The 15,154-nt window shown below is 35.6% G+C and overlaps 1 protein-coding gene across 7 annotated transcripts in view; it reads left to right on the plus strand.

Annotated features, from left to right (window-relative positions):
• INPP4B (inositol polyphosphate-4-phosphatase type II B) overlaps positions 1-15,154 on the plus strand; it is a 484,095-nt gene that overhangs the window by 330,502 nt on the left and 138,439 nt on the right. For all 7 annotated transcript variants that reach the window (XM_014531700.1, XM_005884189.2, XM_014531699.1 and 4 more), the window contains one exon: positions 4,923-5,070. In XM_014531700.1, the coding sequence (XP_014387186.1) occupies positions 4,923-5,070 (148 nt within the window). The remainder of the gene's footprint in view (positions 1-4,922; positions 5,071-15,154) is intronic.

Below are 15,154 nucleotides of genomic sequence, written 5' to 3' on the forward strand. Positions count from 1 at the left end.
TAATACCTCATCTATGTATTGTATTGTGTGTTCACCACCCAAAGTCAAGTCTCCTTCCATCACCATTTTATGCCCCCTTCCCCTTCTTCAACATCCTTACACTCCCCACTTTTCCTCTGATAATCACCATACTCTTGTCTGTGTCTATGAGATTTTTTGTTTGTTTTTAAATATATTTTTATTGATTTCATAGAGAAAGGGAAAGGGAGAGAAACATCAATGATGAGAGAGAATCATTGATCGGCTGCCTCCTGCACACCCCACACTTGGCATTGAGTCCACAACCTGGGCATGTGCCCTGACCTGGAATTGAAATGGTTCATAGGTTGGGACCACTGAGTCAAGAAGCCAGATTGTTTGTTTTTGCTTAATCCCTTCACCCATCTCACCCAGCCCCCGAAGCCTCCTTCCTCATCTTTAGTATTCTTAAAGAAATGTTTCTTTGATGTATTTTCAGAGCTCCTGTCAAGTTCTTTTTTTACCTTTTCTTTTCTATTAGCCATGCTTAGGATAGTGTTTTAGTGATTTCTGTTAGGTTTTTCAATTCTCACCCACTCTTAAAAAGACACAACTGACATTTAAGATGTATATAAATCTAAGATATGTTCAAGTACAAATGGGGAGTGTCAGTGTCAAATTGGATTATTCAGACTTGTCTGTAGTAAGTATAATGTAGCATTTGGAGAATAGGCAATGCATTTACATTCAGCTGAATAATTGAACTATTAAACAACTGCATAATTAAGAGCTACAGAATGAATAGATTTTCTACAAGAATCTGTAGTACATTAAAATAATGATTTTGTAAGGCTTAAAGCCAATAAAGTCAGATTCCATTTAAATATGTGACTCCAACCACCTCCCAAAAGCAAAAAATTATGTGAAGATAATCACAGATGAGCTTCCTCTGGAGAAATATGTTAAAGACAACCTGATGGAATGAGGCTTTTTGATGATCCCCTTGACCCGGAATCCAGATTTCCAAATTTTTTTTGTCCAATCCACTGACAGCTCCAAGAGAGACACAAAAAAGAGAAAATCACACCCTCGATAGCTCTCTGGATTACCTTTTTTTCCCTAAAGCAGATTGCTTAAGCAGCCATATTTTTTGTGTATGTTGTCATGACCATTTTCTTGAGATCTTTACTTTGATAATTCAGAATTAGAGCAGCTGGGCTTTCACAATTTCTGAATCCCATGTAAAAACAGGTGGCACATTATCTTGTTAAATAGGCCCTGTTATAGTGTCTGGAAGAGACAATACAGAAATTGAGTTGTGCTTCAATTTGTGGGGAAAATCTGCCATTTACTTTCTGTCCCTATGTTTGTTCACCTTACAGGGTAGGCCTGAAGGGGAATGTATCACTATCTGGACCAGCTTAGAACTTGACCCTTATTAAGTCATCACAAGACCAAGATATGGTCCAGAATGTCTCCACCACTCTTCTCTTGGTAGAATATGTCACATGACATTTTTAGTAATTGTTTTGGGAAAAGCAGTTTAAAACATGAGGAGAATACACACAGGGATGCCTTTAAAAAAAACTTACAATAGATGTTAGATAGATATTGCTGGGTTGAGCTTATTGTATGGTCAGAAATGCATCAGTTTAAAACTTGAGGAGAATACACACAGGGCTGCCTTTATAAAAAACTTATAATAGATGTTAGATAGATATTATTGCTGGGTTGAGCTTATTGTATGGTCAGAAATGCATCTTTTTAAAAATAATTTTTTTTTATTTTTCAATTACAGTTGACATATTATATTAGTTTAAAAATCATTTTATTTTTATTTTTCAATTACAGTTGACATATTAGTTTCAGGTGTACACCCCAGTGATTAGACATTCTATAACTTTCTAAGTGATCTTCCAGATAAATCTCATACCCATCTGACACCATACATAATTATAGGAATATTATTGATTATATTCTCTATGCTGTACTCTACATACCCAAGACTATTCTGTAACAACCAATTTGCACCTCTTAATCCCTTCATCTTTTTCATCCATTCCCCCAAGTCCACTCCCATCTGGTAACTGTCAAAATGTTCTCTGTATCTATGAATCTATTTCTGTCCTGCTTGTTTGTTTATTTTGTTTTTTAGATTCAGTTGTCAATAAATATGTACTTTATTGCCATTTAATTATTCATATTTTTATCTTTTTTTTCTTCTTTTTTAAGAAGACCTTTTAACATTTCATGTAATACTCGTTTGGTGGTGATCTGGAGATAAGTCGTGGCATCTGTGGAAAGCCAGAGATGAAAATGACAGACTCATTTACACAGCCAGAGTGTATGTGCAGAACTGTCGGAATTTTATCTCTGCGATAGGGGAGAAGCATTTAAAAAAATGACAAAAACATTCATCATTTATGGCCCACTGTTCAATATTTGATGCATGAATACCATGCCTTTCTTTTATGTAAGGATGTCAAAATCTCCTCACTATCCACCCAATAAGAAATTTGAGTTGAGAACATCTTATCTGGTCATTTTTGTAACCAGTGAAACAAATTTGCATGGAAGTTAAAAGTCAGGCAATTATTATTATTTTTTTTTAAGTCATGGACCATTTTATGCTATTTCAGGGTACAGAGTAGGTGTGTTCTTGCTTTATACATAGTAGATGTTTGATAAGGAATCCTGATGGATGAAATTGGCTTTAAAAAATATCATACTATGTTTACATTGAGATCCTGATAATATATAAAATTTAGTACTAGTATTTGGAGACCTCTGAGTTTCAAAAGTTCAGAATCATACCATAAGAGTTAGACAGGGAACAGTATTAGGATTTTTTTTGGATGACCAAGTTGTCTGATATTTTAAATTATTTGCCCCATGTGTTTCCCTTATAAACAGCAGGTTCCCATAGAATCCTTGCATGTCATGCACCAGATGGTCAGAGGACAGCACTGGAGTTCTTTAATCAAACTGCCCTTGATTTCTGCTGAAGTCATGTCAACAAAGGTTTATATTTAGAATGCAATGAAGAGCATTAAAACAAAAACAATAAAATCAAAAGTTGAAGGACTAGCTTTGTGATGACAGGGAATGAAGAATGTTTCATTTGTGAATTAATATAAAATATAAATTTTCTAAATATAATTAGTATTTTATAAAAGGCAAGAAAATGCAAGGATTTTAATTATGGTTTGCAGGCTGCAGTGATTCTGTATACTCTTAACAAAAAAGGTTAAAAAGCTGCATATATACTGAGTATAGATAAACCAAATAGCTGAATATTTACTTAGGTTAGTAAGGAAAAAATTGGACATTTGGAGGTTGAGTTTTTGTCTTACTATAAAAGTATACATTTATATTCCTGATCATATTAACTGTATTAGAATTCATGAGATCCCGGGAGTGGTTTAACCTGACTGACACTATATTGAATTCAATACATTTTTTTTCTTCTCCAACTCTAGAGATATGACAATAGATGTTGTAGTAAAATTCTTATATCTTTGAAACATTGTCACATTAAAAATTAATGAAATATCATAGTTTTTTTCAGTGACGTGCTGTAAGTTTTAATATTTCAGTTAAAAGAAAATATATCTGGTAAGGGCTAATATCCAAAATATATAAAGAACTCATGCAAATCAATAGCAAAAGAAACAAACATTCCAATTAAAAAGTGGGTAGATGATCTGAAGACATTTTTATAAATAAATCATGCAGATGGCCAACAGGTGCATAGAAACATTCTAAATATCACTAAACATCAGGTAAATGTAAATCAAAATCAAAAAAGATATCACCTCACACTTATTAGCATGACTATTATAAAAAAAAGACAAGAAATAACTGTGGTGGTTGCCAGAGGGGAGAGAAATAAAATTCTACCCTGAAATACATGGTTCAGGAATATGGGAGGAGAGCTGGCCTCACGCACAAATAGAATCAAGTATTATCTTCGTATCTGGCCCTATACATTTTCTTTAAATCTTTAAAGCCCTTGATGGCATGATCTTGTCACTTCTCCCCTAATCACTGCCCACTACTCTGAATATACAGTTTGTTCATAGTCTCCCTGTCTTGCTCCTGATAAAATGTAGTTCCAGGAAAGTGTGTTATTAACTCATTGGCACTAAACTGTGTATGATATTTGAATTTTAATACATCATAAACCATGGAATAAATTTTCTGACATTTAAGAAATCAATAGATTTTAGGAGTGGGGTCATTTAAAACCTCTGGAAAAAAACTTACCAGTTGTCATCTACTATGTAAATAGGTAAAGTTGACTAAGAGTGATCAGAAGAAATTCAGAAATATATTTTTGCAAAGTGTGTATTATGTATAAATACATGTATTTTCATCTATATCCATAAATACATATGCGTTAAGGAAATTTTTAGAAGAAAAAGAAATTAATAAGTGATAAATTGGAGCACCACAGTAGTCATATTTATGAATTAGCATTTGATGTGTTATTTTTTTTAATTTGATAAAAACTATATGTTCGCCCTGACCAGTTTTGCTCAGTGGTTAGAGCGTCGGCCCTAGGACTGAAGGGTCCCAGGTTCAATTCCAGTCAAGGGCATGTACCTTGGTTGCGAGCACATCCCCAGGAGCGGGTGTGCAGGAAACAGCTGATATATGTTTCTCTCTCATCGATGCTTCTAACTCTCTATTCCTCTCCTTTCCTCTCTGTAAAAAAATCAATAAAATATGTTTTTTTTTATAAAAAGACTATATGTTCAAGAAGCTACTGAAAAAAATAAGATGGAAGAACAAAATTCTTAGAAATTCAAAAACACTAATGGATTATTATTTATTTAAAAACAAATTTTGATTGAATAAATAATTAGAAAATACTTTGATTAATGATTTTGTTAATTCATCTTCATCTAGTGTGCATATCTTTATAATTTAACCCTCAAGCTTTGTTTCTTTCTTCTACTCAGTGTTAAAGAACCCGGTGTGTAAATTATATAGATTTCCCACATCTGACAATAAGTGGATGCGAATCCGGGAGCAGATGTCAGAGAGCATACTTTCTTTTCATGTTCCTAAGGAATTGATCTCTCTTCACATAAAAGAAGATTTGTGTAGGTAAGAGAAAATAATTATGATTATCTTTTGCATTAATAATTCTTTTTTTTCTATAAAATATTTTTTCTCAAAGTATGATGATAACATGAAATTCTAGACCTGTTCAGTGTGGCGGCCCCGTGTGGCTCTTAATCCCTTAAAGTGTAACTAGTCCAAGTGAGATCTTATATAAATGTAAAATACACAGCAGATTTTGAGTTTTTAGTACACAAACAAAAGACTGATTTCACAATGAGGATTAAATAAAAATATTATTATTAATTTTACTTGCTGTAAATTATTTTTTGAATATGACTACTAGAAAATTTTTAATAACATATGTGACTCTCCTTTGTGGTGTGCATTATATTTCTATTAAATAGCTTGAAGTCCAGCCAATAACCTGAGCTTTGACCTTGCTAATAATCCCTGTGTCTTCACCTCATCTGTTTTTGGTTACAGTTCGGTAAAAATTCCTCCTTGATTTTCTTTGAACTACTCATCTGTAACAAGACTCTCAGATATTTGTTGGTCTAAAAACTCAAGATGATTGATAAAATATGCTATGTGAATGGACAGTATTGTTGTACAACAAAATTAAATCCATTGCTATAATGAAACAAAAGGATGTGAGAGTGGGTAGTTGATGAGAATTTCTCTGAGCCGTGACTAATCAATTTGTTTCCTGCCTTATATGCCTCTAGTGACTTTTAAAATGCTGAATACTATATTATACTAAACACTGCTAAGGCCCCAAATCTCAGAAAATTAGCAAATATTTTTAATAGTTAACATTTTTTTAAATTGCTATAATACACAGCAGGGTGTGAAATGTTCAAAATTTGCATTTCTGCCTTATGTGCACATTAGTACATCAAGTTAAGAGTATTGGTAGACTTTACAGTTTCTAGGGATGCATATTGACATAAACCAGTGAGCACACCATGGACAAGACTGGTTAAACCTGGCAGTATTGACAGTATCATCATGAGCCTCATAACATTTCAGTCAATGATGGACTGCATATACAACTGTGGTCCCATCTACACTGATAAAAGAGAAAGATGCAAATCGACCATACCTTCCCGACACCCACCAGCCAATCAGGAGTGAGTATGCAAATTAACCCAACAAAGATGGCGGGTTAATTTGTATGAGCAGGTGCCAAGCAGCTGGGAGCCAGGCGGGACACTTGCGATGTTGCCATGACAACAATACAGGCATTCCGCACTGCCCCAGCCGCTCTGGGCCTCTGGGCAGTGTGGGAAGGCAAGAAGGCTGCTCCAGCCGGAGTGAAGGCGGTGTTGGCAGCCAGGGGTGGGAAGGCCCATTCTTGCATGAATCGTCATGCATCGGGCCTCTAGTAAGATTATAATGGAGCTGAATAATTTGCATATGCAGGCGCCAAGCAGCCAGGGGCCAGGTGGGACGCTTGCGTTGTCGCCATGGCAATGATACAGGCATTCCACACTGCCCCAGCCACTCCGGGCCTCTGGGCAGCGTGGGAAGGCAGAAAGGCAGCTCCGGCCAGAGTGAAGGCGGTGCCGGCAGCCAGGGGTAGGAAGGCCCATTCTTGCAAGAATCTTCATGCATCAGGCCTCTAGTAAGATTATAATGGAGATGAAAAATTCTTATTGCCCGCTTAATGATGTCACAGCAGTCAGAACATCGTACCAGCACAAGGCATTACTCATGTGTTTGTGATGACACTGATGTAAACAAATACACTGTGTTGGCAGTCCTAGGAAAGTACAGCACTACAGTCCATAAGACTTGATGATATAATAAATGATTAGGCTACTGATTTATGTATTTACTATATTATACTTTTTAGTAGAGGCCCAGTGCATGAAATTCGTGCACTGATAGGGTCCCTAGTGGCTGCTGGCTGCCAGCCAGGACCTCCGTGGTCAGCGCACGTCATAGCAAGTGATCAAACTCCCAATCTGTCGAACTCCCGAGGGGACACTTTGCATATTGGGCTTTTATATATATAGATTGTTGCTTTAGAGTCTACTCTTTCTACTTATTTTTAAAAAATGCTGTAAAACAATATGCCACTTTATGCTGAAAGCAACCTCTAAAGCAACCTCATACATCTCTTCTTTACTGTGTCTCTTGGTTGCATCATATTCTCTTGTGCTTGATTTAACCTTGTGTTGTTTTGAATAATAACATGCTATACAGGTTTGTAGCCTAGGAGCAATGGGTTAGACCACATAACTTAGGTATGTAGCAACTATTCCATATATGTTTGTGTAAGTGCACTCTATAATGTTCACACAATGACCAAATCACCTACTGACACATTTCTCAGAATGCATCCCTGTTGTTAAGTGGTACGTAATTGTATTTACTAGGGAAGGTAGGAATGGCTGCACAAATACTATATATCCAAGTGAGTAGAAAAGAAAAAGAAAACAGAACCTGAATTTCAGGGAAAGTCAGACAGGAACCTGGATTATAAGAAAACTTCATGGTTCTATGGAAATAACGATAGAAAGAGAAACAAGAAGGTGATATTTGGGAGTAGCCAAGTGAAGATAATCAACCACAGAAACCTGGCAAGAGCTATTGACTGAGGCCAAGAGAATCTGTAAGATATACAGAAAGTTAAGCAAACTACTTATAGGAGCCAGCTGCAAGAATGAATTAATATAAGCCACATGATTCAATCCTTACCCTCCTAGAGATAGTACTAAGAGTAGTTGGTGGGCAATGCAAATCCCAGGAAGAATAATCAAGATTACATGTTAAAGAAGCATGAGTTTGGATCTTTGAAGTCATAAAAGAATCAGACTATCAGACACTAAGAGCCACTCCAACCAGAGTTTTGTAAAGGTCACATTTGATAGAGAAGGGATGGAGAGAATAATTGTTCCTCACAGGGGTTATAGAATGAGGAAGGACTCACCATAGAAAAGCTGAGTTAGAGGTGTCAGGCAGAACCCAGCACTTTATTTCATCTGATAACCACACAGGAACTACTCATCTATAATAAGACTCTCAGGTAAAGCAGAGTTAAAGAAGTCAGGGCCAAGCCTTACCCTATAAAATGGACTTGAAACTGCATCTAAATTCCCACTAAGATATCTATAAAGACACAGAATGAATACTGCATCTACCTTAGCCAGTCCTAAATTCCCACTAAGATATCTATAAAGACACAGAATGGAAAATGATGAGCTTTCACAAAACACTGGAATCTATGATTAACATAATACTATATATAACATAATTGATGGATTACTAATACCATTTCATCTAAAAATACAGCAAGCTAGTGAGAAAGAAAGCTAAGAGCTGGACCCCTACTGCTGCCCCAATCTGTCTTTTGTCATCAGTTTGGAAACCCCATAAAGGCTGAGCAGCGGACCTTCTACTAGTTCTGAGGCCTCCCCAGTGCTCTCTCTAACTCCTCCCTGCACCCCACCCCCATTCATACCTCTCTGTCTGTCCTGTCACTGACAGTAAATCCCAGGGGGGTGGATGAGGAGTAGAAAATAAGGAGAAAGCAGCCACTAAGTCATGGAATTTGTGTATGCATAAGTATTACTTTTTAGCATACCAAAGTGTCGTCTACCCATTCTGTTCTCTTGCCTTTCTCTGTATCTCTTTCTTGCTATGCATTTGTAGCAAAAACAAAAATTGCAAACACAGAGAAGGGGATAATGTGCAGTTTTGGTGGAGACAAAGGAACAATGCTTCCAAATTATAAAGTTCCCTTTCAAGGGGCAGAATTAGGGACTGTCAGTGTACACTGGGGTTTGCTCAGAAAAGAAAATTCCATCTCAATCCTATGAAACTAAAACTATAAAAACTTGATAGATTCTGAAGATTCGCTAGGCACTGTGAAGACCAGCCTATTCCATATACATTTTGGTTTCTCCAACCTTTTTGCTGTGTAAATCTCCCATTATTAGAATGTGTTTAAAATTTTAATAATGAATCTTGTGATTTTTATAAAGAAAAGGAGAAAAAAATCATGCTGCACTCAAAAAGGAAATACAAAAAAAATGTGGGAAAATTGACTAGTCATCTCAGTAGAGTATGAGAAGGTGTGGTTGTTACGAAACAGGATGAGAAAGCCATAAGAAAAGAACCATCATCCTTTAGGGAGCATGCTGAGAAGGAAAGGATAATGTAGGGAATGATGAAATTTTAAATTGCAGCAGCCAAATTAAATCCACAGAGCCCACAGAGAAGATTTGACACTGAGAAATCATCTCAGTAATGTGGAAGACAAACATGATAAGCTCCTCTAAAATGCTAAACAAAGGTGAAAAAAAAAAGTTTACATGGTGAGAAAGGTGTTAGATATTCAGGGCACAAAGCAGTAAACTACCAAATAATTTTAAGTGTTCTTTGGGAAGAACAATTAGTGCAAAAGCTTGAAAAACAAAACAAAACAATGAAAATTTATGCAGTTTTGTTTTTTTTCCCTTTTACACTCTAAAATCAGGATAATCTTACACTTCTCTGTGGAAGCCCGTGGAATATCATCCACTGATATTTGAGAGAAAAAGGCTGTGACCCCACTTTATTATATAGGGTCAGGTTATGAATTTTTTATGAATGAAGGCAACGGAAATGGCATACTTATATACGCAGGAGCTCAGAGAATGTCACCCACAAAACTTTCTTGAAAATCTACTTGCAGCTATATGCCATCCAACTGAAAAAGTAATTTAAAAATTATACTTATAATGAATATAAGTGAATATTATAGAAAAATACATATTATAATATAAAATTAACATGATATGGAATAATATAATAAATTAAGTTAAGAATGTGAGACTGGGACATTGCCTTGCAAAAGGACTTTGCCACATTTTTTTTGGTTGGGTGGAACCTCCAGTCTGGACAGAGCTTTACTCTGAAGTTCTTTGCTCAGCCTCTTTTAACCCTAGTCTGTTCAGATCCCTAAAATCATTTTACTTGCCTCAACCCCCCTCGCACCCCCACCCCACTTTCTCTCAAACCCATTTATTTTTTTACACTTTCATTTCATCTACTCTAATCCCATGCTTTCCAGCCTTTGATAATGCAACAGTCCACTCATGACTTTTCTGCCAATGGCCTAACTTGCGTGGAATCTGTGGCTCAGGTTACAGAGTCACACAATCTAATTGGAAATGTTATAAAATGCAGATTTCCAGAAGGAGCTTTCTGGAGACAGGCTTGAAAAACTGTACTTGTGTGTTTGGAAGGGAAGAGGGGAGGTTCTGCTTGCAAAGTGCTCAGTAAGACCTTGCTTCTGAAAAGTTTACTGAATTGCTCTACAACCATGCTACATCAGGGATTTGACATTAAAAAGCAGACCAGGTCTTGATCAAGCATACTTGACGGTTGGGGTCATGGCGGGTTATTATAACGGAAGGAAAAGGAGAGTGATGTATTGAAGACAGCTCAGCGATCCTAAATACATAGAAGGGGCGTGTGTGTGTGTGTGTGTGTGTGTGTGTGTGTGTGTGTGTGTGTGTTTGTGTTTGCCGGTGTTTATAATGCTTCAAGCTTTACAGTCCTTCAACTTGGGTTGCTTGCAGACAAGTTACATAAGTTTTGCCAAACTACCACCTATAAAGTTTTTACTGCTTGTTTTAGTGTTGCCACATATTTTGTTTATTTTGAGTATTTTCTTCAGCTTTTGTACTACTTCAAAGTTTTCCTGTGCTCAATCTCCATTGAAATATGACAGTTACTAGGTAAAATGATTGTACCCATAGAACTGATGCTCCGTAACAGCTACGAATGTAGTATGAAAACATGGTGTGCACACGTACATGTCTATGTGGGAGGCTCTGGTCGCTGTACAGTGATTGGCTTTATCTAAAAGGTATACATTTCTACACTAGAAAATGATATTTGAAAACCTATAATAGAACAAAGTTATTTTTTTTAAATGCAGTATTTCAGGAAAAAATGATCCTCATGACCCATAAAACTCCCCTGGAAAATATTAGTTTGACGTATATCATGTATTTTTCTCTTTTTTCCTTCTTCATTTCTTTCCTATATATATATTTTCTTCATGATCCCAGAGGTGGAGAAAGAGAGAAACTTTCTGGTATATAGTGTTACAAGTTTAGCAGTAAGGATAATAATATTTTATAACAATTAAATACTTTCTTTGGTTTTATATAAAGCATGTAAATAATTGTGTGTATCATGTAGAAAAACAATCTTGTAAATTAAATATAAAAAATCTGAAGCAAAATATGTAAATAGGAAAAATGTGATAGAGTTTGGGATATATAAACTTTCAAAGTCTTATTACTACTTCTTTGAGAAAACGTACATGCTTTGTCTTAGATATTTGTGTTTGTAAGTGTTGAACATATACTAAATTCATGGAGATAAATATTTTATTTTAATGAAGGCAAACACTTTTTTTGGTGAACACTATATTTTATGTTTTATAAAATATAGATTCTGAAGATTCACTAGGCACTGTGAATATTTCTGTATTTTATATTTTCAGAGTTATATTTTAGAATTCTGATAAAGTGTGTCTACATAGTTATACATCCATCTATTTCTTGAACATAATGTATTCTTATCAAAGAAAAGTCAGTCAATAAGATATTATAAAATCCCAGATTGAAAACCTAGTTGCTATATATAAATATAGGTTTCAGAGATATGTTCTACATGTTTACTTAAATGGTATCATATGCCATTAACTTGGTTTTCTAAGCACTATATCTAGTTTTAGAGAAATGCAGAAGATATTTAATTGTCTGATTTTATACCTTACATTAAAGCATTTTGTGACCATCATTAAAAATGGGTTCATTTTGTTTCAAACTGATAACACTATATAAATGCCTTTTTAAAAAATGATAAAAGTATATATTAGGAATTATAAACTACAATTAGTATATACCCAGATAAATTCTATTTCAAAAACATCCTCACTATACAAAAAGATATACAGTAAGATTTTGCAACATAGTGGCCTGTCTATACAACATGTTTTGGCATTCCGAAATATAATTTATGTTGTTGTTTTTTCCAAAATTTCTTTATCACCAGACAAGATTTCCCCATCCCATGGGCTATAAGGCAAGCGGGACCTCCTTTCTCTCTACTTATCTCGCCTCATCTTCTGCACTGTGCATCTTTGCATGGCTGAAACCTATGCCTTTTACGATGTCTACCAGCATTTGCATACTTGGAAGAAATAAAGGCACACTGAAATCTTTTTTTTTACATACAGATGCATTTTTATTGGACATTTTTTTTAAACAGTTCATGTTTCATTTCTGTTAGTGAGCATGGTTTTGCCCATATTGAAAATATGCCTGAGCTGTCAGCCTTCCCACCTCTATCCTCATCCCAGATAATGATATTTATGGAATTAGTCTTTTATTGAACCTTAAAAGATTCTTCTACTTTCCCTGACTAGAAAGTACATGAAAATGGGCTGAGAATAGATGTCTTCACCCAATACAGACCTGGACCACTTTAGTCTCTTAGGCAAAAGCTTTACAAAAATCTAAAAGTATTTGTGTATCTTTCTGTATTTATCTCATGTGTAATAGGATTAATAAAAACATTTTCATTATGACATTTTTAAATTCAATGCTCCATAGATCTAACCCATCTGCCAATGTTATATGAAAATTATTTTGGTTATAATTGAAATATTTATCTTTCCTCAGCAGAGAAGAATCTCTGAGTTATTTATGATTTGTATTTTGATGTGTTTAATGAATAAAAATATTGTATATTTAATATGTATTTTATAGAATTTTATGTTTTCATTTTAATTAGCTTCTACTTCTTTGATGATTTTTTTTACCATTCTGATACTTGATCATTTACAGCTATTTTTTCTCCTTCAGTTGTTCAAGAAACTTCCTTCTATCTCCAATAATCAGAATTTTTGTGATGTTTCTTGATGGTAGTATTTTTTATTTATTTTGTCTAGCACTTGGATAGTCTGAAAACTAAAGGAGGATGAAATCAATGTTAGAAGATGAGCATAATCAAGAGAGATATGTGAGAGAGACCCTCCAGTGCATGCCCAACACTCTAACCTTTTAGCCACACTAGCCAGGACTCATGGGTGTTTTTATAGTGTTGCATCTCTTCCAATTTGTTTCTCTTTGTGTTCCTTTCTCTGTTCCCTTGCATGTTCTCTTTGAGAACAATCTCAAGTCCTACAGATCCAAAAAGGATGCATAAACATATCCCATTGGGACTCCACTGTTGATTCACAACTGAATAGTATTATTTCTTCAGTTCAATTTTTCCATGAACAGAATGTTGATGCTCAGTTGGAATACTGTATGGTATGTTATTTATCATGGAAAGTGTTTTTGCCCTCCCAACTCCTAGTATTAAAGGCAGATGTTGTGTGCCATTAGGTTTGTTGTTATGGATTCTTGGGATCATTTAATGAGAGGTCCTGTAGAGATAGGATTACTATCTTAGCATCACCAAGCTGGCGATAGTAATATGTGTTTGATTTTGCTGTTTGGCTATTACAGTATCCCCACAGAAACATATAAGGCAAAACTCATGCAGAAACATTTTTGTCTATTGTGCCAAGATTCTTTATTTCAAATGAAATGAGTAGGAGAGAGTGTGTTGTAATGATGAAAGCACAGGATTGGAATCATCACTGATCTGAGTTCAAAACCTACATCTGCCATTTGATATATACTGATAATATATATTTTTAAATTATATAGTCTTGATGTGTGTGTGTGTGTGTGTGTGTGTGTGGGTGTGTGTGTGTGTCTGTCTGTCTGTCTGTAAGTGCAGCTCTGGGTTCGGAACTTGGCTCTCCAACTCCACTTCACAGCTATGTGACATGGCAAACTTATCTGACCATTTTAATTTTCAATTTTCTCTATTGTAAAGAAGGGGTTAAATAATAAACGCACACAGTTATTGTGAACTATGGATGAAAACCCGTGGTGCATACATACATACATAGGCCTTTTATATATGGAAACCACTTATACCATTTTTGTAAAGAATCCTGTACACAGCAGACACTCAATATATCAAAACTGTTGTTGTTCTTCATCTTAGCTGACAGTTAATAGTGTTTCATACAAAAAGGTCTGTAATTTATTTCACTCTCCTTTAGCTTACTAACCGAGCACACCTCATAAGTATGTTCACTATACAGTGCCACAAACTCCAAGTGGGCAGAAAAGCAGACCGGGTGTATCTTTTCCCACAAAGCTGATGCTTGTATCTGGGGCAGATGTTTTGGAATGAAAGGCTTCTGATTAGTTAGAGCCTTCTGGGCCACAGAAAAAGAAGAACTTGTCGGTTTTGTTGTTGTTAAATGAATAGAAAATAAACAAGAATTTTGTTCTGTTGTTTGATCTTCCAATAGTTATGGTGGCCAAGGCTGTAAGTGCACACTTGAGCCAAATATTTGAACCAGCTCTCTGTTGACGTGGGTGGAAGTTACATTCAGATGAGTCCCTCAGGTGGAAGATTCCAGTCTTGTCCTCCTAAGATAGGATTGCTGTCTTAGAAGAAACCATACTCACCAGGAATTAAAATGGAAAAGAGAACAAGATTTGCAATCACAAGCCCTGAGTATAAGTCTTGATTCGGCCACTTTGTAGCAATATAGGTTAAACAGGTCACTTCACTTCTCAGTTACATGCTTCTTCATTTGCCTAAAGCAAGGTTGTTCAATGGAACTTCCCATGATGGAAGTGTTCTAAACTGCACTGTCTCATATGATAGCTGTGAAGGTGTTGAGCACTTGAAATGTGCCGAGGGCAACTGAATTTTTAATTTTTATTCGTCCAGCTCTGGAACAGTTATCTCTGAGGATTGTTTTGAAAATAAAAAGAGATAAATTCTGTACAAAAGTAATCTTGATTACCTGAAAAGGCTTATGGTGTCCACCAAAAGGCCCTACCACTAAGTATTTTGTGGGGCCTCCTGGATTCCATCTACTTAAGAAACTTAACTGGGCCACATCTGCACTCCAGACCCTGGGGTGGGAGTTGGAAGGGAAACTGCCCAGAAATGCTTGCAATTTCTAAAAGCATGGGCAATAATAATGAAAAGAGAATGAGCATTCTAGCTCATTCTTTCCTTGACCAGCTTTCCTGTGCACTGG

This window comes from Myotis brandtii, unplaced genomic scaffold (genome assembly GCF_000412655.1).
Source record: "Myotis brandtii unplaced genomic scaffold, ASM41265v1 scaffold822, whole genome shotgun sequence".
NCBI lineage: Eukaryota > Metazoa > Chordata > Mammalia > Chiroptera > Vespertilionidae > Myotis > Myotis brandtii.